The sequence below is a fragment of the Pristis pectinata genome, chromosome 34 (assembly GCF_009764475.1).
Source record: "Pristis pectinata isolate sPriPec2 chromosome 34, sPriPec2.1.pri, whole genome shotgun sequence".
Taxonomy (NCBI): domain Eukaryota; kingdom Metazoa; phylum Chordata; class Chondrichthyes; order Rhinopristiformes; family Pristidae; genus Pristis; species Pristis pectinata.
In genome coordinates, this window is record NC_067438.1 from 3,825,478 (window position 1) to 3,839,638 (window position 14,161).

Below are 14,161 nucleotides of genomic sequence, written 5' to 3' on the forward strand. Positions count from 1 at the left end.
TCTATGATGGGTGTGGGGATTACTAGTCACGTCGGAGCAAGCTATTTAATATTAAGAAACTACGGAAATTAAAACAGAAAATGGTGCAAACACACAGCTGTGGAAAGCGAAACCTGGTTAATGTTTCAGTGCTCGCTTTTTTTACTATCGTTAATCTAGCAACCACATGGCTCGGTAAACAGTGGAATCATCTGGACAACCCTGGCCTCATTCTGTGCCGTTGTCCTTTGTCATATCCAGTGCAGGTCAGTGGGGCTAGAGGAATAAAGTTTCGGGGCAGACTAGAAGGGCCGAATGGCCTCTGTGCTGTAGTGTTTTATGGGAGTCAGAATCTGCCTTTATTTATTATGCTCTGTTGAATACCAGTGGATTGAATTTGATGTTTGCAGCATTCGTTGGTACTACTTTAACACACAAATGCATGAAGATTGTTTCTGAGACAAAAGCCCCCCGTTCCCCCCCCCCCCCCGTGCTGAGACTGACAGGTCTGCCTGGCGCCTCTCGCCAAAGGATCACACCCGCCTGCCTCAAATATGGCGGCGCCGAGTCGGGTCACCGCTGCGCATGCGCGCGCTGGGAGGAGAGCCCGGGGGGGGGGGGGGCTCAGCCTTGATCCGAAATCTCGCGGGGTTTCCCGCCGCGGCTGCAGCGCGCCAATTTTCAAAGGCGCTTCCTGTAAACAGAGGAGGGAGGATCGGGCGAGGGGGCAGCCGGCCGCGCTGTGTCTGGGGGAGGGGGGGAATGCCTGCCCCCCCCGGCCAGCCCGCAAACCCACGCCTCCGCGCCGTCGTCTCCGCGCAACGACCGGACTATCGGTTGCCCCGGTACCCGAGCCCCTGACGCCCCCTCCCCCCCGGGGTCCCATTGGCGGCGGCTCCCGCTGCCCCCCCCCCCCGACCCCCGCTGCCGGACTCGGGTCCGCCTGGATGACGTAACAATCGCACCGCCCGCCCGCCGAACGGAGCTCGGGTCCTTCGATGACGTAGCAATCGCACCCCCGCCGCCCGAACGTCTCCCGGCCGGAGCTCGGGTCCTTCGATGACGTGACAATCGAGACAGTCCCGCACCCGCACCGAGAGCTTTGACGTCACCGCAGCGGAGGGAGCTCCGGCTTTGATGACGACACGGTCGAGCCCCGTCCCCGCCGCCGCCTCAGCTCGGGAGTTGATGACGTAAGGGCCCCCGTGCCGGAGCGCGAGCCGCCGGTGCTCCAACGCCCCCCCCCCCGGGTCAGAGCGACGATGCTGTCCGAGGTGCAGCCATGCCTGCAGCTGCTCCGCATCGGCACCGCGCCTCAGCCGAGCCCCGGGGCAGGGCCGGCCTCGCCCCGTGATCTCTACACCTTCCTGCCGGCCGGTCAGCGTTGCACCTTCCGCCTGGGCCGCCAGGCCGACCTGACCGACCTGCGCCTGAGCTCGGGCCGGGCTGAGGAGCTCATCTCCCGGGTGCACGCCGAGCTGCAGGCCGAGAGGGGCCCGGCCGGCGACTGGACGGTGCACATCGTGGACAGGAGCACCAACGGTGAGTGGGGGGGACCTGCGGGGGTTGTGGAGATAGGGTGGTGTTGATGGAGTACTGGGGGGGGGGGACCTGCGGGGGTTTTGGAGACAGGGTGGGGTTGATGGAGTACTGGGTGGGGTGGGAGGCTGGATGAGGACTGGCTGGGTGAGGGAGTGGGGTGGGGCCTGGACTGGGTGGCTGGGTGAGGGGGGGGGGCCGGGTGAGGGAGGGGAGCCAGGTTGGGTGGGGCTCAGCTGGCTGAGGCAGGGAGCTGGGTAGGGTCCAGGCTGGGTGGGTTGAGGGGTGGCTGGACAAGGGGACTGCGTTGGGGGGGGGGGGGAAATGCTGGGTAGCGTTGGGGGTGCTGGTTGGGTGAGGTTGGGGTGGGGGTGGAGTTGGAAGAGGTGCTCAGTGGGGTTGGAAGGGCTGGGTTGTTGAGGAGGGACTGCGTGCTGTTGAGGGGCTGGGTTGGGGAGGGGGTAGTGCGTGGGGTTGGAAGGGTTGGGTTAGGGGGACATTCCATGGGGTTGACGGGGATGTTGAATGAAGGTGTTTGCGGGTGGGGTTGGGGGGGGCTGCTGCGTACATTGAGGGGTGGCTGGACAGGGTTGGGGATGATGAGCTGTGATGGTGTTGAGGGGGGCTGCGGGAGGTAGGGGTTGGGGATTTGAGGGAATGCTGGGAGATGGGGGCTGGGTGGGGTTGGGGAGTGGGCTGGTGTTCAGGAGAAGGGCTGGGACGGGTGGGGACAGGGCTGCGTGAGGAAGTAGATGTGGGTGGGCTGGGAGGAGCGTAGGTAGGAGGTGGCGTGGGGTTGGCTGGAATGGAGAAGGTGGGAAGTTGGAGAAGGTGGGAAGTTGGGGCAGGTGGTGTGCTGGGCTGGTTAGGAGGGAGGGGATGGGGAGGCTCAGGAGGGGTAAATCGAAGATTATAAAAGGAGGGAGTTAATGGAGCGATTTTAGACACAAGGAGAAGGTTAATAGAGTAGGAATGGGAATGTGTGCCTAATGGAAAATTGGGAATGCCAATTTAAGGGCTTTAGGAATTCCAAGGGGTAGGAATTGGAGATGGGTAGTACAGAGGGGTTATTGAAGTGTTCGAGGAATGGTTTAAAGATTAGGGGAACAAGAGGTAGGTTTAAAGTAGTGAAATGGCCTTTCAGTGTAGAAATAATTGCACCCTCACTGTGTCAACTGCCTCAGGCCATCACTGTTATAATACTGAGCATTGTCGGAGGGGAGGTGGAATATAATATGAGCAGTTTCCCTTTGCTCACGGTCAAAATGGTAAATTGAGATGACCATTCTGTTCCTGTAATTTCCATGACAGATGGTCCATTAGAAGGTGGAGCGATGTTGGTTTGACATGCAATCACAGCTGTGATTTGTTCTCTTAACTGGTGCAGCATTGTGGTGTTTGTAACCTTGCTAAACTGTTGAACTTTTTCACCCAGAGACTGTCACCACCAAGTTTGCACCAATAGGCGTTTTCTGAGTTGCATTATTAAATGTTTGCAAGTTGATTAACATATTTAATCAAAGAAAATCAAGCTGATGGCTGTGTTGCTCTCCAGGTACTTTTGTGAATGACGTTCGCATACCCAAAGGCCAAAGGACAGAGCTTGCAGATGGAGATACAGTCACATTTGGCCATCCAGATGCTGTGAACATCCCAGAGGGTTGTGTGGCGAGTCAACAGGACTCAGAGTTCTATTTCCTATTCCAAAAGGTCAGCGTCCGTCCAGCGGACTTTGACGCCATAACAATTCCCAAGGTTCAGGAGCAATGTGGATTCCGACCTGTTTGTTCTACGGACAAGTGCATCTCTCCCCAAGGAGCCAGGATCCGGAGCTTCACTGAAGCGCCAGCTGCTTCCCGGGCAACATTGATTCTGAACTCCATTGGAAGCATCAGCAAGCTAAAGTCGCAACTTTCCGTATTTCAGACTGAACGGGGAGACAGAAGCCAGTGTGGTGATACAAAGGGAGTTCTGGGAAAATTTCAGCAGTTCTCCTTGGATAGCTACCGTTCAGGTAACAATACAGCCTCTACTCCAGCCCAAAAGAAGCCATGTGATCGGCCGGTAACCAAGCACAGGCGGAAGACAGTTCACACTGTCCTTCCAGACCTTGAGCTGGAGGAGGAAATACAACGGTTTTCAGTAGAGGTGCAACAAAGTGCTACCAACCGTCGGCACTGCAAGTCCGAATCTGATGTGGACCCAGATCTGTACCGACAGTTGACTTTGGGTGTTCGGGAACTGTCGCCAGAACCAAAGCCTACTTTCAAGAAGCATAAATTGGAGCACAATGCTCATATTCTCCGACATTCAATGGAAAATACCCACATCACTCCCACTGGGTAAGTCCATATGTGTTCCTCAAATATGAAATGTAAATGCAAGATGGAAGTTCCTCAAACTAGACCTTGAATAGACCCTGATAGAAGTTTATAAAATTGAGAGAGATGGATGGAATAGACAGCTGATATCTTTTTCCCAGGGTTGAAATGTCTAATAGTAGATGTATTTAAGGTGAGAAGCGGAAGTTCAAAGGAGATGTGTAGGGCAAGTTTTTTTTTACACAGTGGTGGGTGCCTGGAATGCACTGCCGTGGTGGTGGTGGTGGCGGCAAAGGAATTATGATAGAGGTGTTTAAGAGGCTCCTGGACAGGCACATGAATATGCAGAGAATGGAAGGATATGCCCATGCAGAGGCAGATGGGATTAGACATCATTAGTTTAATTAGTTCAGCACAACTTCGTGGGCTGAAGGGCCTGTTCCTGTGCTGTGTTTGTTTTATAAATTGATATCAATCTTCAGATTTGGTATTTTTGTTGAGTTGCATGTCTTACACTAGCAACAAGGTCTGAGACTATTGGAGACCTGACTCTGCTTCATGGACTTGGACAGTGTGTGTGGAGGTGCATTTGCCTTTTTGTGCTCTAACCTCCTGCAAAGGCAGTCCATGGAACTACTGCCCATGCCCTCCTCCCTTGCTTCTCGATCCTTTATTTTCCTAACTCCCTCAGCACCAACCCCACTTCCTTTGTCTTTTTGTTTTCTTCCCACCACCCCTAATCTTCCTAAAAGTCTTGGTGGGGGGTTGGGGGGGTGTTGGAGAATCTCTAGCTACCTATCCAATGCTCTCTGAAGTTGGCAGAGCATGGTTACATGGTGCGCTACAAGCAGGTGATGGACCTGGTGTGGATTTTGCCAGTGGATTCATTCATCAAGTGCATAGCAATGCTTGCCTTCTCACCTGTGGCCCTGTTCAGATCGAAACCAAAACTCAGCTTTCCCATACTCTGCTGCAGCTCCAGACTTATGTGGCCCTACTGCTGCTACCTTTGGTTTTAATATACAGGAGTACAGAGAATAGAAATCTGTTAACTTTGAACTGGACCCATAACTTTATAATTCGTGCGTGCAATTTTGTCTGCCTTGTTAAAGATGATGTTAGAGATTTTGTACAATGATCTTAATCAGTGCCACTCTAGGGATGAGAAATGAGAGTTCAGTTGAAAGTCATACAGCACAGAATCAGGACTTTTGGACCAACTTGTCCATACTAAGAAGCTGGTCCCATTTGCCTGCATTTGGCCAATATCCCTCAAAACCTTTCCTATCCAGATACCTGTCAAAATGTCTGTTAAACATTGTAATTGTATCTGCCTCTACCACTTCCTCTGGCAGCTCAGTCCACATACTCACCGTCTTCTTGTGAAAGGTACCTCTTGGGTCCCCTTTAAATCTTTCCCCTCCTACCATGAATCTATGCCCTCTGGTTTTTGATTCCCTTTCCCTGGGGAAAAAGCCTGTGACCATTCACCTTATCTTTGCCCTTCATGATTTTATATACCTCTATTAAGTCACCCCTCATCCTCCTATGCTCCAGAGAAAACAGCCGCAACCTATCTAGTCTCTCCTTGTAACTCACGCCCTCCAGGCCTGGCAATATCCTTGCAATTCTTTTCTGCTCCCTTTCCAGATAAATGACCTCCTTTCTAGAGGTAGGTATCCAGAACTGCACGCAGTACTCCAAGTGCATTCTCACCAACATCTTGTACAGCTGTAACATGATATCCCAACTCTTGTGCTCAGTGCCCCAATGAAGGTGAGTGTGCCAAACACCACCTATCTAGCTGTGTTGCCATGTTCAGGGAATTATGGACATACCCCTAGGTCTCTCTCTTCTATAACACACACCAGGGCCCTGCCATTTACTGTGCAAGTCCTGCCCAGGTTTGACTTCCCAAAATACAACACTTTGCACTTTCCCAGTTGGTCTAGATCCTGTTGTAATCTTAGATAACCCTCTTCACTGTCCACTATACCATCAGTTTTGGTGTCATCCTCAAACTTAATAACAATGCCCCCTACATTCTCATCCTAATCATTAATACAGATGACAAACAACCCAGCATGGATCCCTGCAGCACACTGCTGGTCACAGGCCTCTAATCTGTAAAACCATCATCTACCACACTCTGACTCTTACCACCAACCCAATTTTGTATCCAGTTGGCTAACTCACCCTGTGTCCCATGTGATCCAACCTTCCAGACCAGCCTACCATGTGGGACCTCTTCAAAGGTCCTGCTAAGGTCCAGGTAGATGACATCTACTGCCCTGCCCTCGTCGATTCTCTTTGTCACCTCTTCAAAAAAAACTCAATTTTGTGAGACACTAATTTCCCACACACAATGCTATGCTGACTATCCGGAATTAATCCTTGCCTTTCCAAAGGCAGTTAATTCCTGTCTTTCAGAATCTTTTCCAGTATATTTCCCACCACAGATGTTATTTCTCTCTGGCCTGTAGTTCCCTGGCTTATTCTTGTAGCCCTTCTTAACCAAAGGTACAACAATAGCCACCATCCAGTCTTCTGGTACCTCACTTGTGGCTATATCTCTACCAGGGCCCCAGCAATTTCTTCCTTAGCTTCCCACAATATCCTAGGATGCACTTGGTCTGGTCCCAGGGATTTGTCCACCAGCCCCACCTGTTTTGCAATGTGGATATGTTTTGGGACACTATTCCCTGAATTCCCTAGCTTCTCTGACCATATCATCTGCTCTCCTCTACAGGCCCACTGCACTAATGAATTTCATTAGGGTACTCTATAGGTCCACTACACCATCTACTGTATAGGTCCACAGCACTAATGTATTTCAGCAGTGACTAGGCTGATGGTAATGCAAGGTATCCTGTGGCAGGCATCTTGGGAGATGGCAGTCTACATAGTAGAGTTGTCCTTTCTTCACCTGCCCGGACATGGCTCACCCTGAAACGCACATTCTTCTTTCCTCGAGCACGGCTCACCTCACTACCCCTTCTCGCTCGCGTTGCGCCCGATCCCCTCCCCCTTGTGCGTGATTCACATGAACCCCCTCCCCTTATCCTGGGCACACATGGAAGATTTTTCTTAAAAAATGTAGTCTTTCTATTATTAATTTCAAGATGGATAATGAGACTTTTACATGAATGGTTTAACACGGAGACCAGATGAGGCTCTCAACATTGCATCTTTGAGGGAAGCAGTAAGATGAACTTGCAGGGTTCAGGGAAGTGTTGGGTGGTTGTAGTTTGGATTGCTGTAACCAGAAGGCAGTGCAGATTTGGTAACTGAATTAATTCTGTGGTGTGTGATTCTCCAAGTAGAACATCAATTCAGTTTCTTGAAGATTTAACATGACTGACAGTATCTGTCAAGAGGATGCATCAGTTGATGCCTCAAATGGATCTGTCCATTTAGTATATGAAACCAGTTCAACTGTAATAGAATACTAGACACCCAACCAAATAAAACAGCATGGTTCACCACCTGCATACTAGCCTTTCTGAGAAATTTCCCATATGGAAATTTATTAACTGGTGAATTCAATGGCCAAAATGATGACTGCAAAGAATTGTGCTACAACTTTGCCATGGATTTGTTCCCTTGAGTCACTGTTCAGTTTTGATCGCAAAGCAGAAACTCAACTGGCATTAAACCAGCAGAGAAAAGAAACAGGCTGATCCTAAACGTGAAGAGGATATGGTATATGAAAACAGGTTCTCTTCTTACTGTGCAAGTGTTACACTGACCAGTATGAAATCAGCACAGTGGTGAACTGGTTCACCTTTGCTTATCATCCCCTTTTCCCAGTTTGGTCTTTAGAAAAGTCCATATGCTTGGTCTAATGCCTCTTTGTTTAAGGGAGATTGGAGAGCTTCATGTGAAAGATTGAAGGATTGTGACAATGCCAACAAATTATAATACAGTGGATTGTACAGCAATAGGAATCATTTTATTTACTGTTGTGGGCTTTTCTCTTTCAGAAAGAAGCGAGGGCGACCCAGGAAGCATCCTTTAGGCAACGTTCCACTTGGTTCAAAAGTCACATGTAAAGTCTTCACCCATACGCTGTATGCTGCAGAACAGTGTGCTGCTGAGCAGTGCCAATTGCCACAGGAAGATACTGTAGAGTGGGTGCAATGTGACGATTGTGATGCATGGTATCACATGGCTTGTGTTGGATGCAACTACATTGCTATGAAAGAAGCATCAGCGGAGTTCCATTGTGGCTGCACGTAACTGTCACTTTCTTGGTATGGTTAGGGTTTGTCTTAAAGCTTTAAGCTTGAGTGAAGATGTCAGTGATTTGTAAAGTCCACTGGCTACTTAGCCACCGTTTAATTCCTGAGATTCAATTGAACTTTAGATTTTAAAAGGCCATGTGTTCTTGCATTTAAACGACTTCATTTGTGAAGTGCTGGGAATATTATGGCAACTGGTAAGTGGGACCAATCGGGTGAATTGAAATGTTACATTTATTATTTCAGTTTCACTGAAGGGAATACTATTATTTCTGTTTCCCGTTGTGGTTCTGCCACTGCTACAAAACCAGTATTGCAGCCTTAAAGCAGCAGCATGAACTTTAGACTTTGCAAAATGCCTGAAAATCTGGTTATTTTTTTCTTTGGCAGAAACACCCTCAACTTCTCATTTTGCAAAATTCTATTTTCATGCCACCTGTAAAACGCCAGGATTAACTTTCTGAATACTTAGTATAACAACTTTATAAATAAGTGGGGGAGCAGGCTTTATTTTTAATGTATTTAGACCATTAAGGAATAATCCTTTGCTTTCATCAATAAGTACATTGCAGAGGAAAGAACTGGAGGCTTCAACAATTTGGATGCAATCTGACAATTTAGCTAATTGCAGCATAGTGTCTCTGCGTTGATATCAGTGCAGTTTACCACGAAGAGGAGAAAATCCATCCGGATTACTATTGTTGATTGTTGTCCAGTAGTTTTACATCAGAAATTATCATGTAGGTGCTGTGTGAAAACTGCTGATGTTCCCTTCATAACAAATACCAAGTTCCCAATGCAGAAATGCATGAAAAGTCTGAATCTTGGTTGAAGCTACACCTGACAGTGACTGGTACTTGTGGAACTGTTCCTTTCAGTCAGGATTATAATTGTAACATCAAACTGCTATTCTGTCTTGTAGCAGGAGCTTGTGTAAAAGTTATATTTGGCTGGCTGTACTTGGGTATTCAGGGTTTGAGTAAGGAGGCAAAGGAACAGATATTTGCTTCAACTGAACTGAGGAGCAGGAATAGCGTGGTTGGACCTAATATCTTGCATCAGTTCAGTACAGCCAGCGACTCCTCTTGCAGACCAGGCTCCCGTCTCAGGAAGGAAAGTTGTATTTATGTTGTGCATTTTCTGATCCTTGATGTGTTTTCACAGCCAATGAAATACTTCTTAAGGGTAGTCATGTTACTAAAAATAGGCAAACTCAATTTGCTTGCTGGAAGTTGCATTCATTATAGCTCTCGACCAGTTCTGTGTTTCTTACTTGACTGCCCTCTGATTTATCATGGAAAGCCAATGTATTGGACAGTTGAATAGATGGTGTGTACCAGTTCTTCAGTTCTGGTTGGCTGAATGAGAATTGGGAATATGCATTTAGTACTAGAAAGAATGGTGGGAGATGGTAGCAGAGACTGTTATTTGCTGACCTTAAAAAATGTGAATAATAAAAGTGGCATTAATCCTTTCGGATTTTCTCTGTCAAAATCTGAAGAGTTAATTTTATGCAGAGCATTATTTCAAAATAACTTGGGGCAGTAACATTACTGTACCACCAACAGCAATGATACTGCATATGTGATTAACAATAATATGAAAAGAGACAAATCATTGAGCAGTTAGGACCTAAGTACAGCATTTGAAGCAAGAAATAAGTGGACCTGTCTGTTTTTGATCACCCTAAAGTGCAGCCCTTGCAACAGTTCTGTACGTGGTTTGAATAAGTGAGTGTGATCATGTGCTGGATCCAGAATCTAAGGTCGAAATGAACAATTGTTTTGCAGGTACTTAAACCATTACAACTAATGCCATGAAAATGATCTTTGTGCTAGGTGTATGGATTACATAAAATAGTGCACATGCGACAGCTTGAGATAGTAGTCTTACTTTAAGGCTACAAAATGAGAAAGAGTGGAAGAATCATTATTTCAAATTTATGAAAGCCTGACCTTGACATGCTGATGTACCCCATAATTACTCTGTGATCCATTTTCTGGCACTGATCAAGCTTCACCAGAGCATTCATTGAACATATTTCTTCAATTTCTTTCAAGTAAATGAATGACTCAAATCAATTCACATTTCCTGTTTTACGTTGGCAACATTTGGTTTAAATGAATATATCGTGTACCTTTGCTGATCCATTTCTCTCATACTGTTGACCTTGCCTGCCATTAGCCAGGTTCATCTTTCCTAAGTAGATCAGTAAATATAATTTCAGACAATTTTGGAAAAAAATTAAAGCAGGATGTTCTTTAAAAAGTCATGTCCCCTTTTAATACAAAGGGTAACCTGTATACTGAATTAGAGCTACCCCAGATAGTATTTCTGACTTCCCAACCAATGTGGATCTCTGTTCAGAGATCGAAGATTGTTCGTTTCCTTATTTGCTGTGTTCCTGCTCCCACCCCTCATCAATTTTTCCTTCACCTTGTGACATCGTCATCTCTATAAAAATTTGATTTCATAATGGGGGAGTTGACCTTAGTGGGCAGGAGAGATGCAGGTGTTTGAATCTATGAACACAGCTCCCTCATTGTGTCTGTGGTGAAGGTGGCATGTAATTGAGTTGACAGACTACAATGTACAATGGTCAATTCCTAGTCATAATCTGGTACAGGAAGGTGAAAATAACAGGTTTTGTCTGTACTCCTGATTGCTTGCCAGTGACTTCTATAATCCATAAAATCTTTTGTGGTAGATTGTGTTGTCCCTTTTGAGCAAATAGTATTCAGATTCTTCCTTGACTTCATTGAGTTGTCTTAATGCTCTGCATTTGGTACTCTGTATGTGGGGGTGCTGCTATTTTGTATCTTAACAATAAACCAAACACAAGCAGGATGTACATTCAAAGAACAAACTTAAGCTAAACTACATTCTGATTTACAATATTTTGGCACGAAAAGCATTAACCTGGCACTTGTGGCCTATTTAAAAAATAAATCAGTGGCTTTATAAATGAGGGACATAGTGTACAAAAGTCTAAACCTTTCTAAGTCAGCATTTAGGACGCAGAATTCTGTTTAATCCTGGACACATTTTGGGAAGGATTTCAAAGTCTTGAAGTTGCACAGAAGCTTAGCTCTAGACCCTCATTTTAGTACTTTGACCAAAGGAGGTTTAGAGGAAATGAAGTGGTCCAAATTGGGTGAGTGTACGTGTATATAGGGTGAAACTTTCCACGACTGCAGAAAGATTGGTTTGCAATTGAATAGCATTTCATGCCCTCTGATCATCTCAAAGCACCTTGGAGCTAATGAAGTACTTCAGATGTGTAGTCCCTGATGTAATGTAATCACAGGAAACAGATTTGAATCAACTAGAAAAAGAAACAGCTGAGTTTTTTTTATAAAGAAGTGATTTCTTGTGATTTGAAATGCACTGACTGATAAAGGTGGTGGTCTCGTATTCCTTGGTAATCTTAAAGGTAATCTGATATTTACCTGATGTGGATTAGGGAACAGCAAAGCTACAGGGGTAGACTAAGGCAGTCAATCTAATTGGAAGCTCCACCTATGAGCTGGCAGATAAAATGGGACAAATTGTGACCACCTATTATATAATGAGTATCTTCTATTTTTTTTAAGTTAGCAGTGATTAGATATAGCTTGCTCATTTTGTATTCCTTTCCCTTGTCCAAGTCGGGAGCACTTAATTGTAGATTTTGTTGAATTATTTATTTTAATGAAACAAACATATGTTCCCACATTCATCAAATCTTATGTTTGTTCACTTCTATGTTGATGTCAATGCCTGAATTTTCAATTGGGTATTAAATACTCTGGATTGGGGAATTACATTACAGGCAAATTGGCAAGTAGGTTATAAATTGCATTGATGTAATATTTTCTTCACCCACCCCAACATTAAAAAAAAATTTGTGCAGAATCTTAACAAAATTAATACTTTTCTCCATCTATTGATAGCAGGGAAATTGCAGAATGGGTAGGCGGCTGACTTCATTTGCTTCAAAGTGATCATGCGAGAGATTGAGTTTCTGTATCTTGCCCTTTTCCTGCTGTGACATGATTGAATTCTCATTACTTAACTGCCTCTGTATGATACTGTTATGAGCAAAATTCCAATGTGTGTGTCAGTTGAAGCAAATTCTTCATGAACCAAGTGTTGAATTTGTCTGCTTTTTTAAGAAGGATTAAGGATCAGCATTGAATCAACAGGTTATTAACTTTGATTTAAAACTGACTTGGTAATAGTAAATCAAATATGGGACAGGTTATCTTCAACACTACAGTGTGCTGGTTATTAAAGTTTGTGTGTTTTGCACATTGACCTGTCGGCATTGAGCTGATTACGGGTTAGAGATTACTTTTGCTATAAATAACTTGGTGAAATTAGAGGATAAATGAGGGCATGGAGTAAATTCATCTGTTTTTCAATGTTATAATAAGTGCTGCAGTAAGATCCAAATGCAGTGGATTGCACTCATTGGAATATGACATGAGTATTTCTCATCAGGATTACATTGGGTAAACTTATTCAGATAATTGTGTGTAGATAATTTCCATTTGTGAATGTGAAACTGTCAACATAAGCACTCTCCCCACAACTTTGATTGGACTCTTGATCTGTATTTATATGGTAGTCCCAGCTGGGATGGTGATAAGAGGCTCAGAGTTGGCTTTAATAGCCTTGGATAAGGTTTTTGCTGCCGATTCCTATTCCCACACACTTCAACTGGAATGGAAATCTAACTTAACTGTGATCAAACACATTGGCAGTAGCAGCTAATTGACATTAGGTGTAAATCCATCTGCACAATATTGTACCATACACAATACAAGCAAACAATGAAGGGTTAAATCCTAGATCTTGCCTTTTCTCAGGTTCCCCAGAATGGCATCATGAAGCAGAATGGTGATTAAAATCAAAACCTAGCAACAGGTCCCAGTAGATAAAGTACCCAATAAGATTACTTATATCTAAAAGTAATAAGTCCAAGTTCAGGCTTTGAGTACAGTGATTCAGATTGATGTAAGCCCTGGACAGTGTTTTGAGCAGCAATTACAATAATCAAATCTGCTTTGTGCAAATCTTGTTTTTTAATGCTTCTCTTCCTAAGTTTATCACAAACCCTTTTAGACTCGAGTCTTTGATTACTTTTTCTATTTTCTATTTGAAAGGGGATTATGGTATCTTGGGTGGTTTTGTTTATGCAATTATGTCTGATGTTCACAAAATCCAGGATATAACCAAAAAAAATCAGCTATGTATCAAATAATCCGCATAAAGCATATTGTATATTGAAGGTGTAATATTAGACATGCATTTTGTAAATTGCACTGGATTTTACTGTCTAAATTGATTTGGTTCTGGACTTTTTGCATTGAAGAAATCATTTTCATCATTACAACTATCTTATTGCTTGTTTCTCTGATTTGTAGAAAGATTCTTGCCAATATCACTGCCAATATTAAATAAATTAAACTGCAAAAAGCTTTATATTTAAATGTTGGCTATGACACAGCTGAAGAAGTACTAAGGATCCAGAATGTAATCAGACTTCTTCCCCACCCCACAGAGGTACAAGACTGCAGTCTGGTGAGGTACCTTACCTTGCAGATTGGTTGGAAAGGGGCATTATCTGGTGCAACTTCTGCTTCTGACCCTTGCTGGAAAATGCATAAATGAGGCCTGGGTAGAATCTTGGCTTTGTTTCAATGCCTTTCAAAGTCAAAACATCTGTTGTCACTCTTTGTCTGTGCTTGCATGTTCAGACAGGGACTTGAATAATGCAGTGGAGGGTGGTCTGTGCTTGTGGAACTATACAATAGTATTGGGTCGGGTGAATGATGGAAAAGTTGAAGGTCTGATGCACCATTTTGAAATTAAGTGGCTGGAAGCCAGAACTGCCACTAATTTCTGTAAGATTGTTGACCTGTGACATTAACTGATTCACTCAATGCTGTCTCTACTGTACTGTTTTTTGTTTGTGATGTTTTCAGATTTTATCCTAAAATATCCCACAGCTCTGGTTCTATTGCATAGAGATTACAGGTTTGGGAGTTGCAGTGCATTTTCTAGGTGGTGAGTAGCTTCCTTCTAGATAGCATCAAG

General features: G+C 44.8%; 1 protein-coding gene across 1 annotated transcript; it reads left to right on the forward strand.

Moving 5' to 3' along the window:
- The first annotated feature begins 684 nt into the window (after nucleotides 1-684).
- Nucleotides 685-13,551, forward strand: tcf19l (transcription factor 19 (SC1), like). Its single transcript, XM_052043787.1, has 3 exons — nucleotides 685-1,521; nucleotides 3,074-3,860; nucleotides 7,823-13,551. The coding sequence occupies exons 1-3, from the start codon at nucleotides 1,242-1,244 to the stop codon at nucleotides 8,076-8,078; spliced, it is 1,323 nt and encodes a 440-aa protein (XP_051899747.1). The 5' UTR covers nucleotides 685-1,241; the 3' UTR covers nucleotides 8,079-13,551.
- Nucleotides 13,552-14,161: the final 610 nt, after the last annotated feature.

What these genes read in the sequence shown, in the direction of transcription:
- tcf19l (XM_052043787.1), top strand. Translation starts at nt 1,242, where the DNA reads ATGCTGTCCGAGGTGCAGCCATGCCTGCAGCTGCTCCGCATCGGCACC. An exon ending in CGTGGACAGGAGCACCAACG is followed by an intron (nt 1,522 to 3,073) that starts GTGAGTGGGGGG and finishes GTTGCTCTCCAG; the next exon opens with GTACTTTTGTGAATGACGTT. An exon ending in ACCCACATCACTCCCACTGG is followed by an intron (nt 3,861 to 7,822) that starts GTAAGTCCATAT and finishes TTTCTCTTTCAG; the next exon opens with AAAGAAGCGAGGGCGACCCA.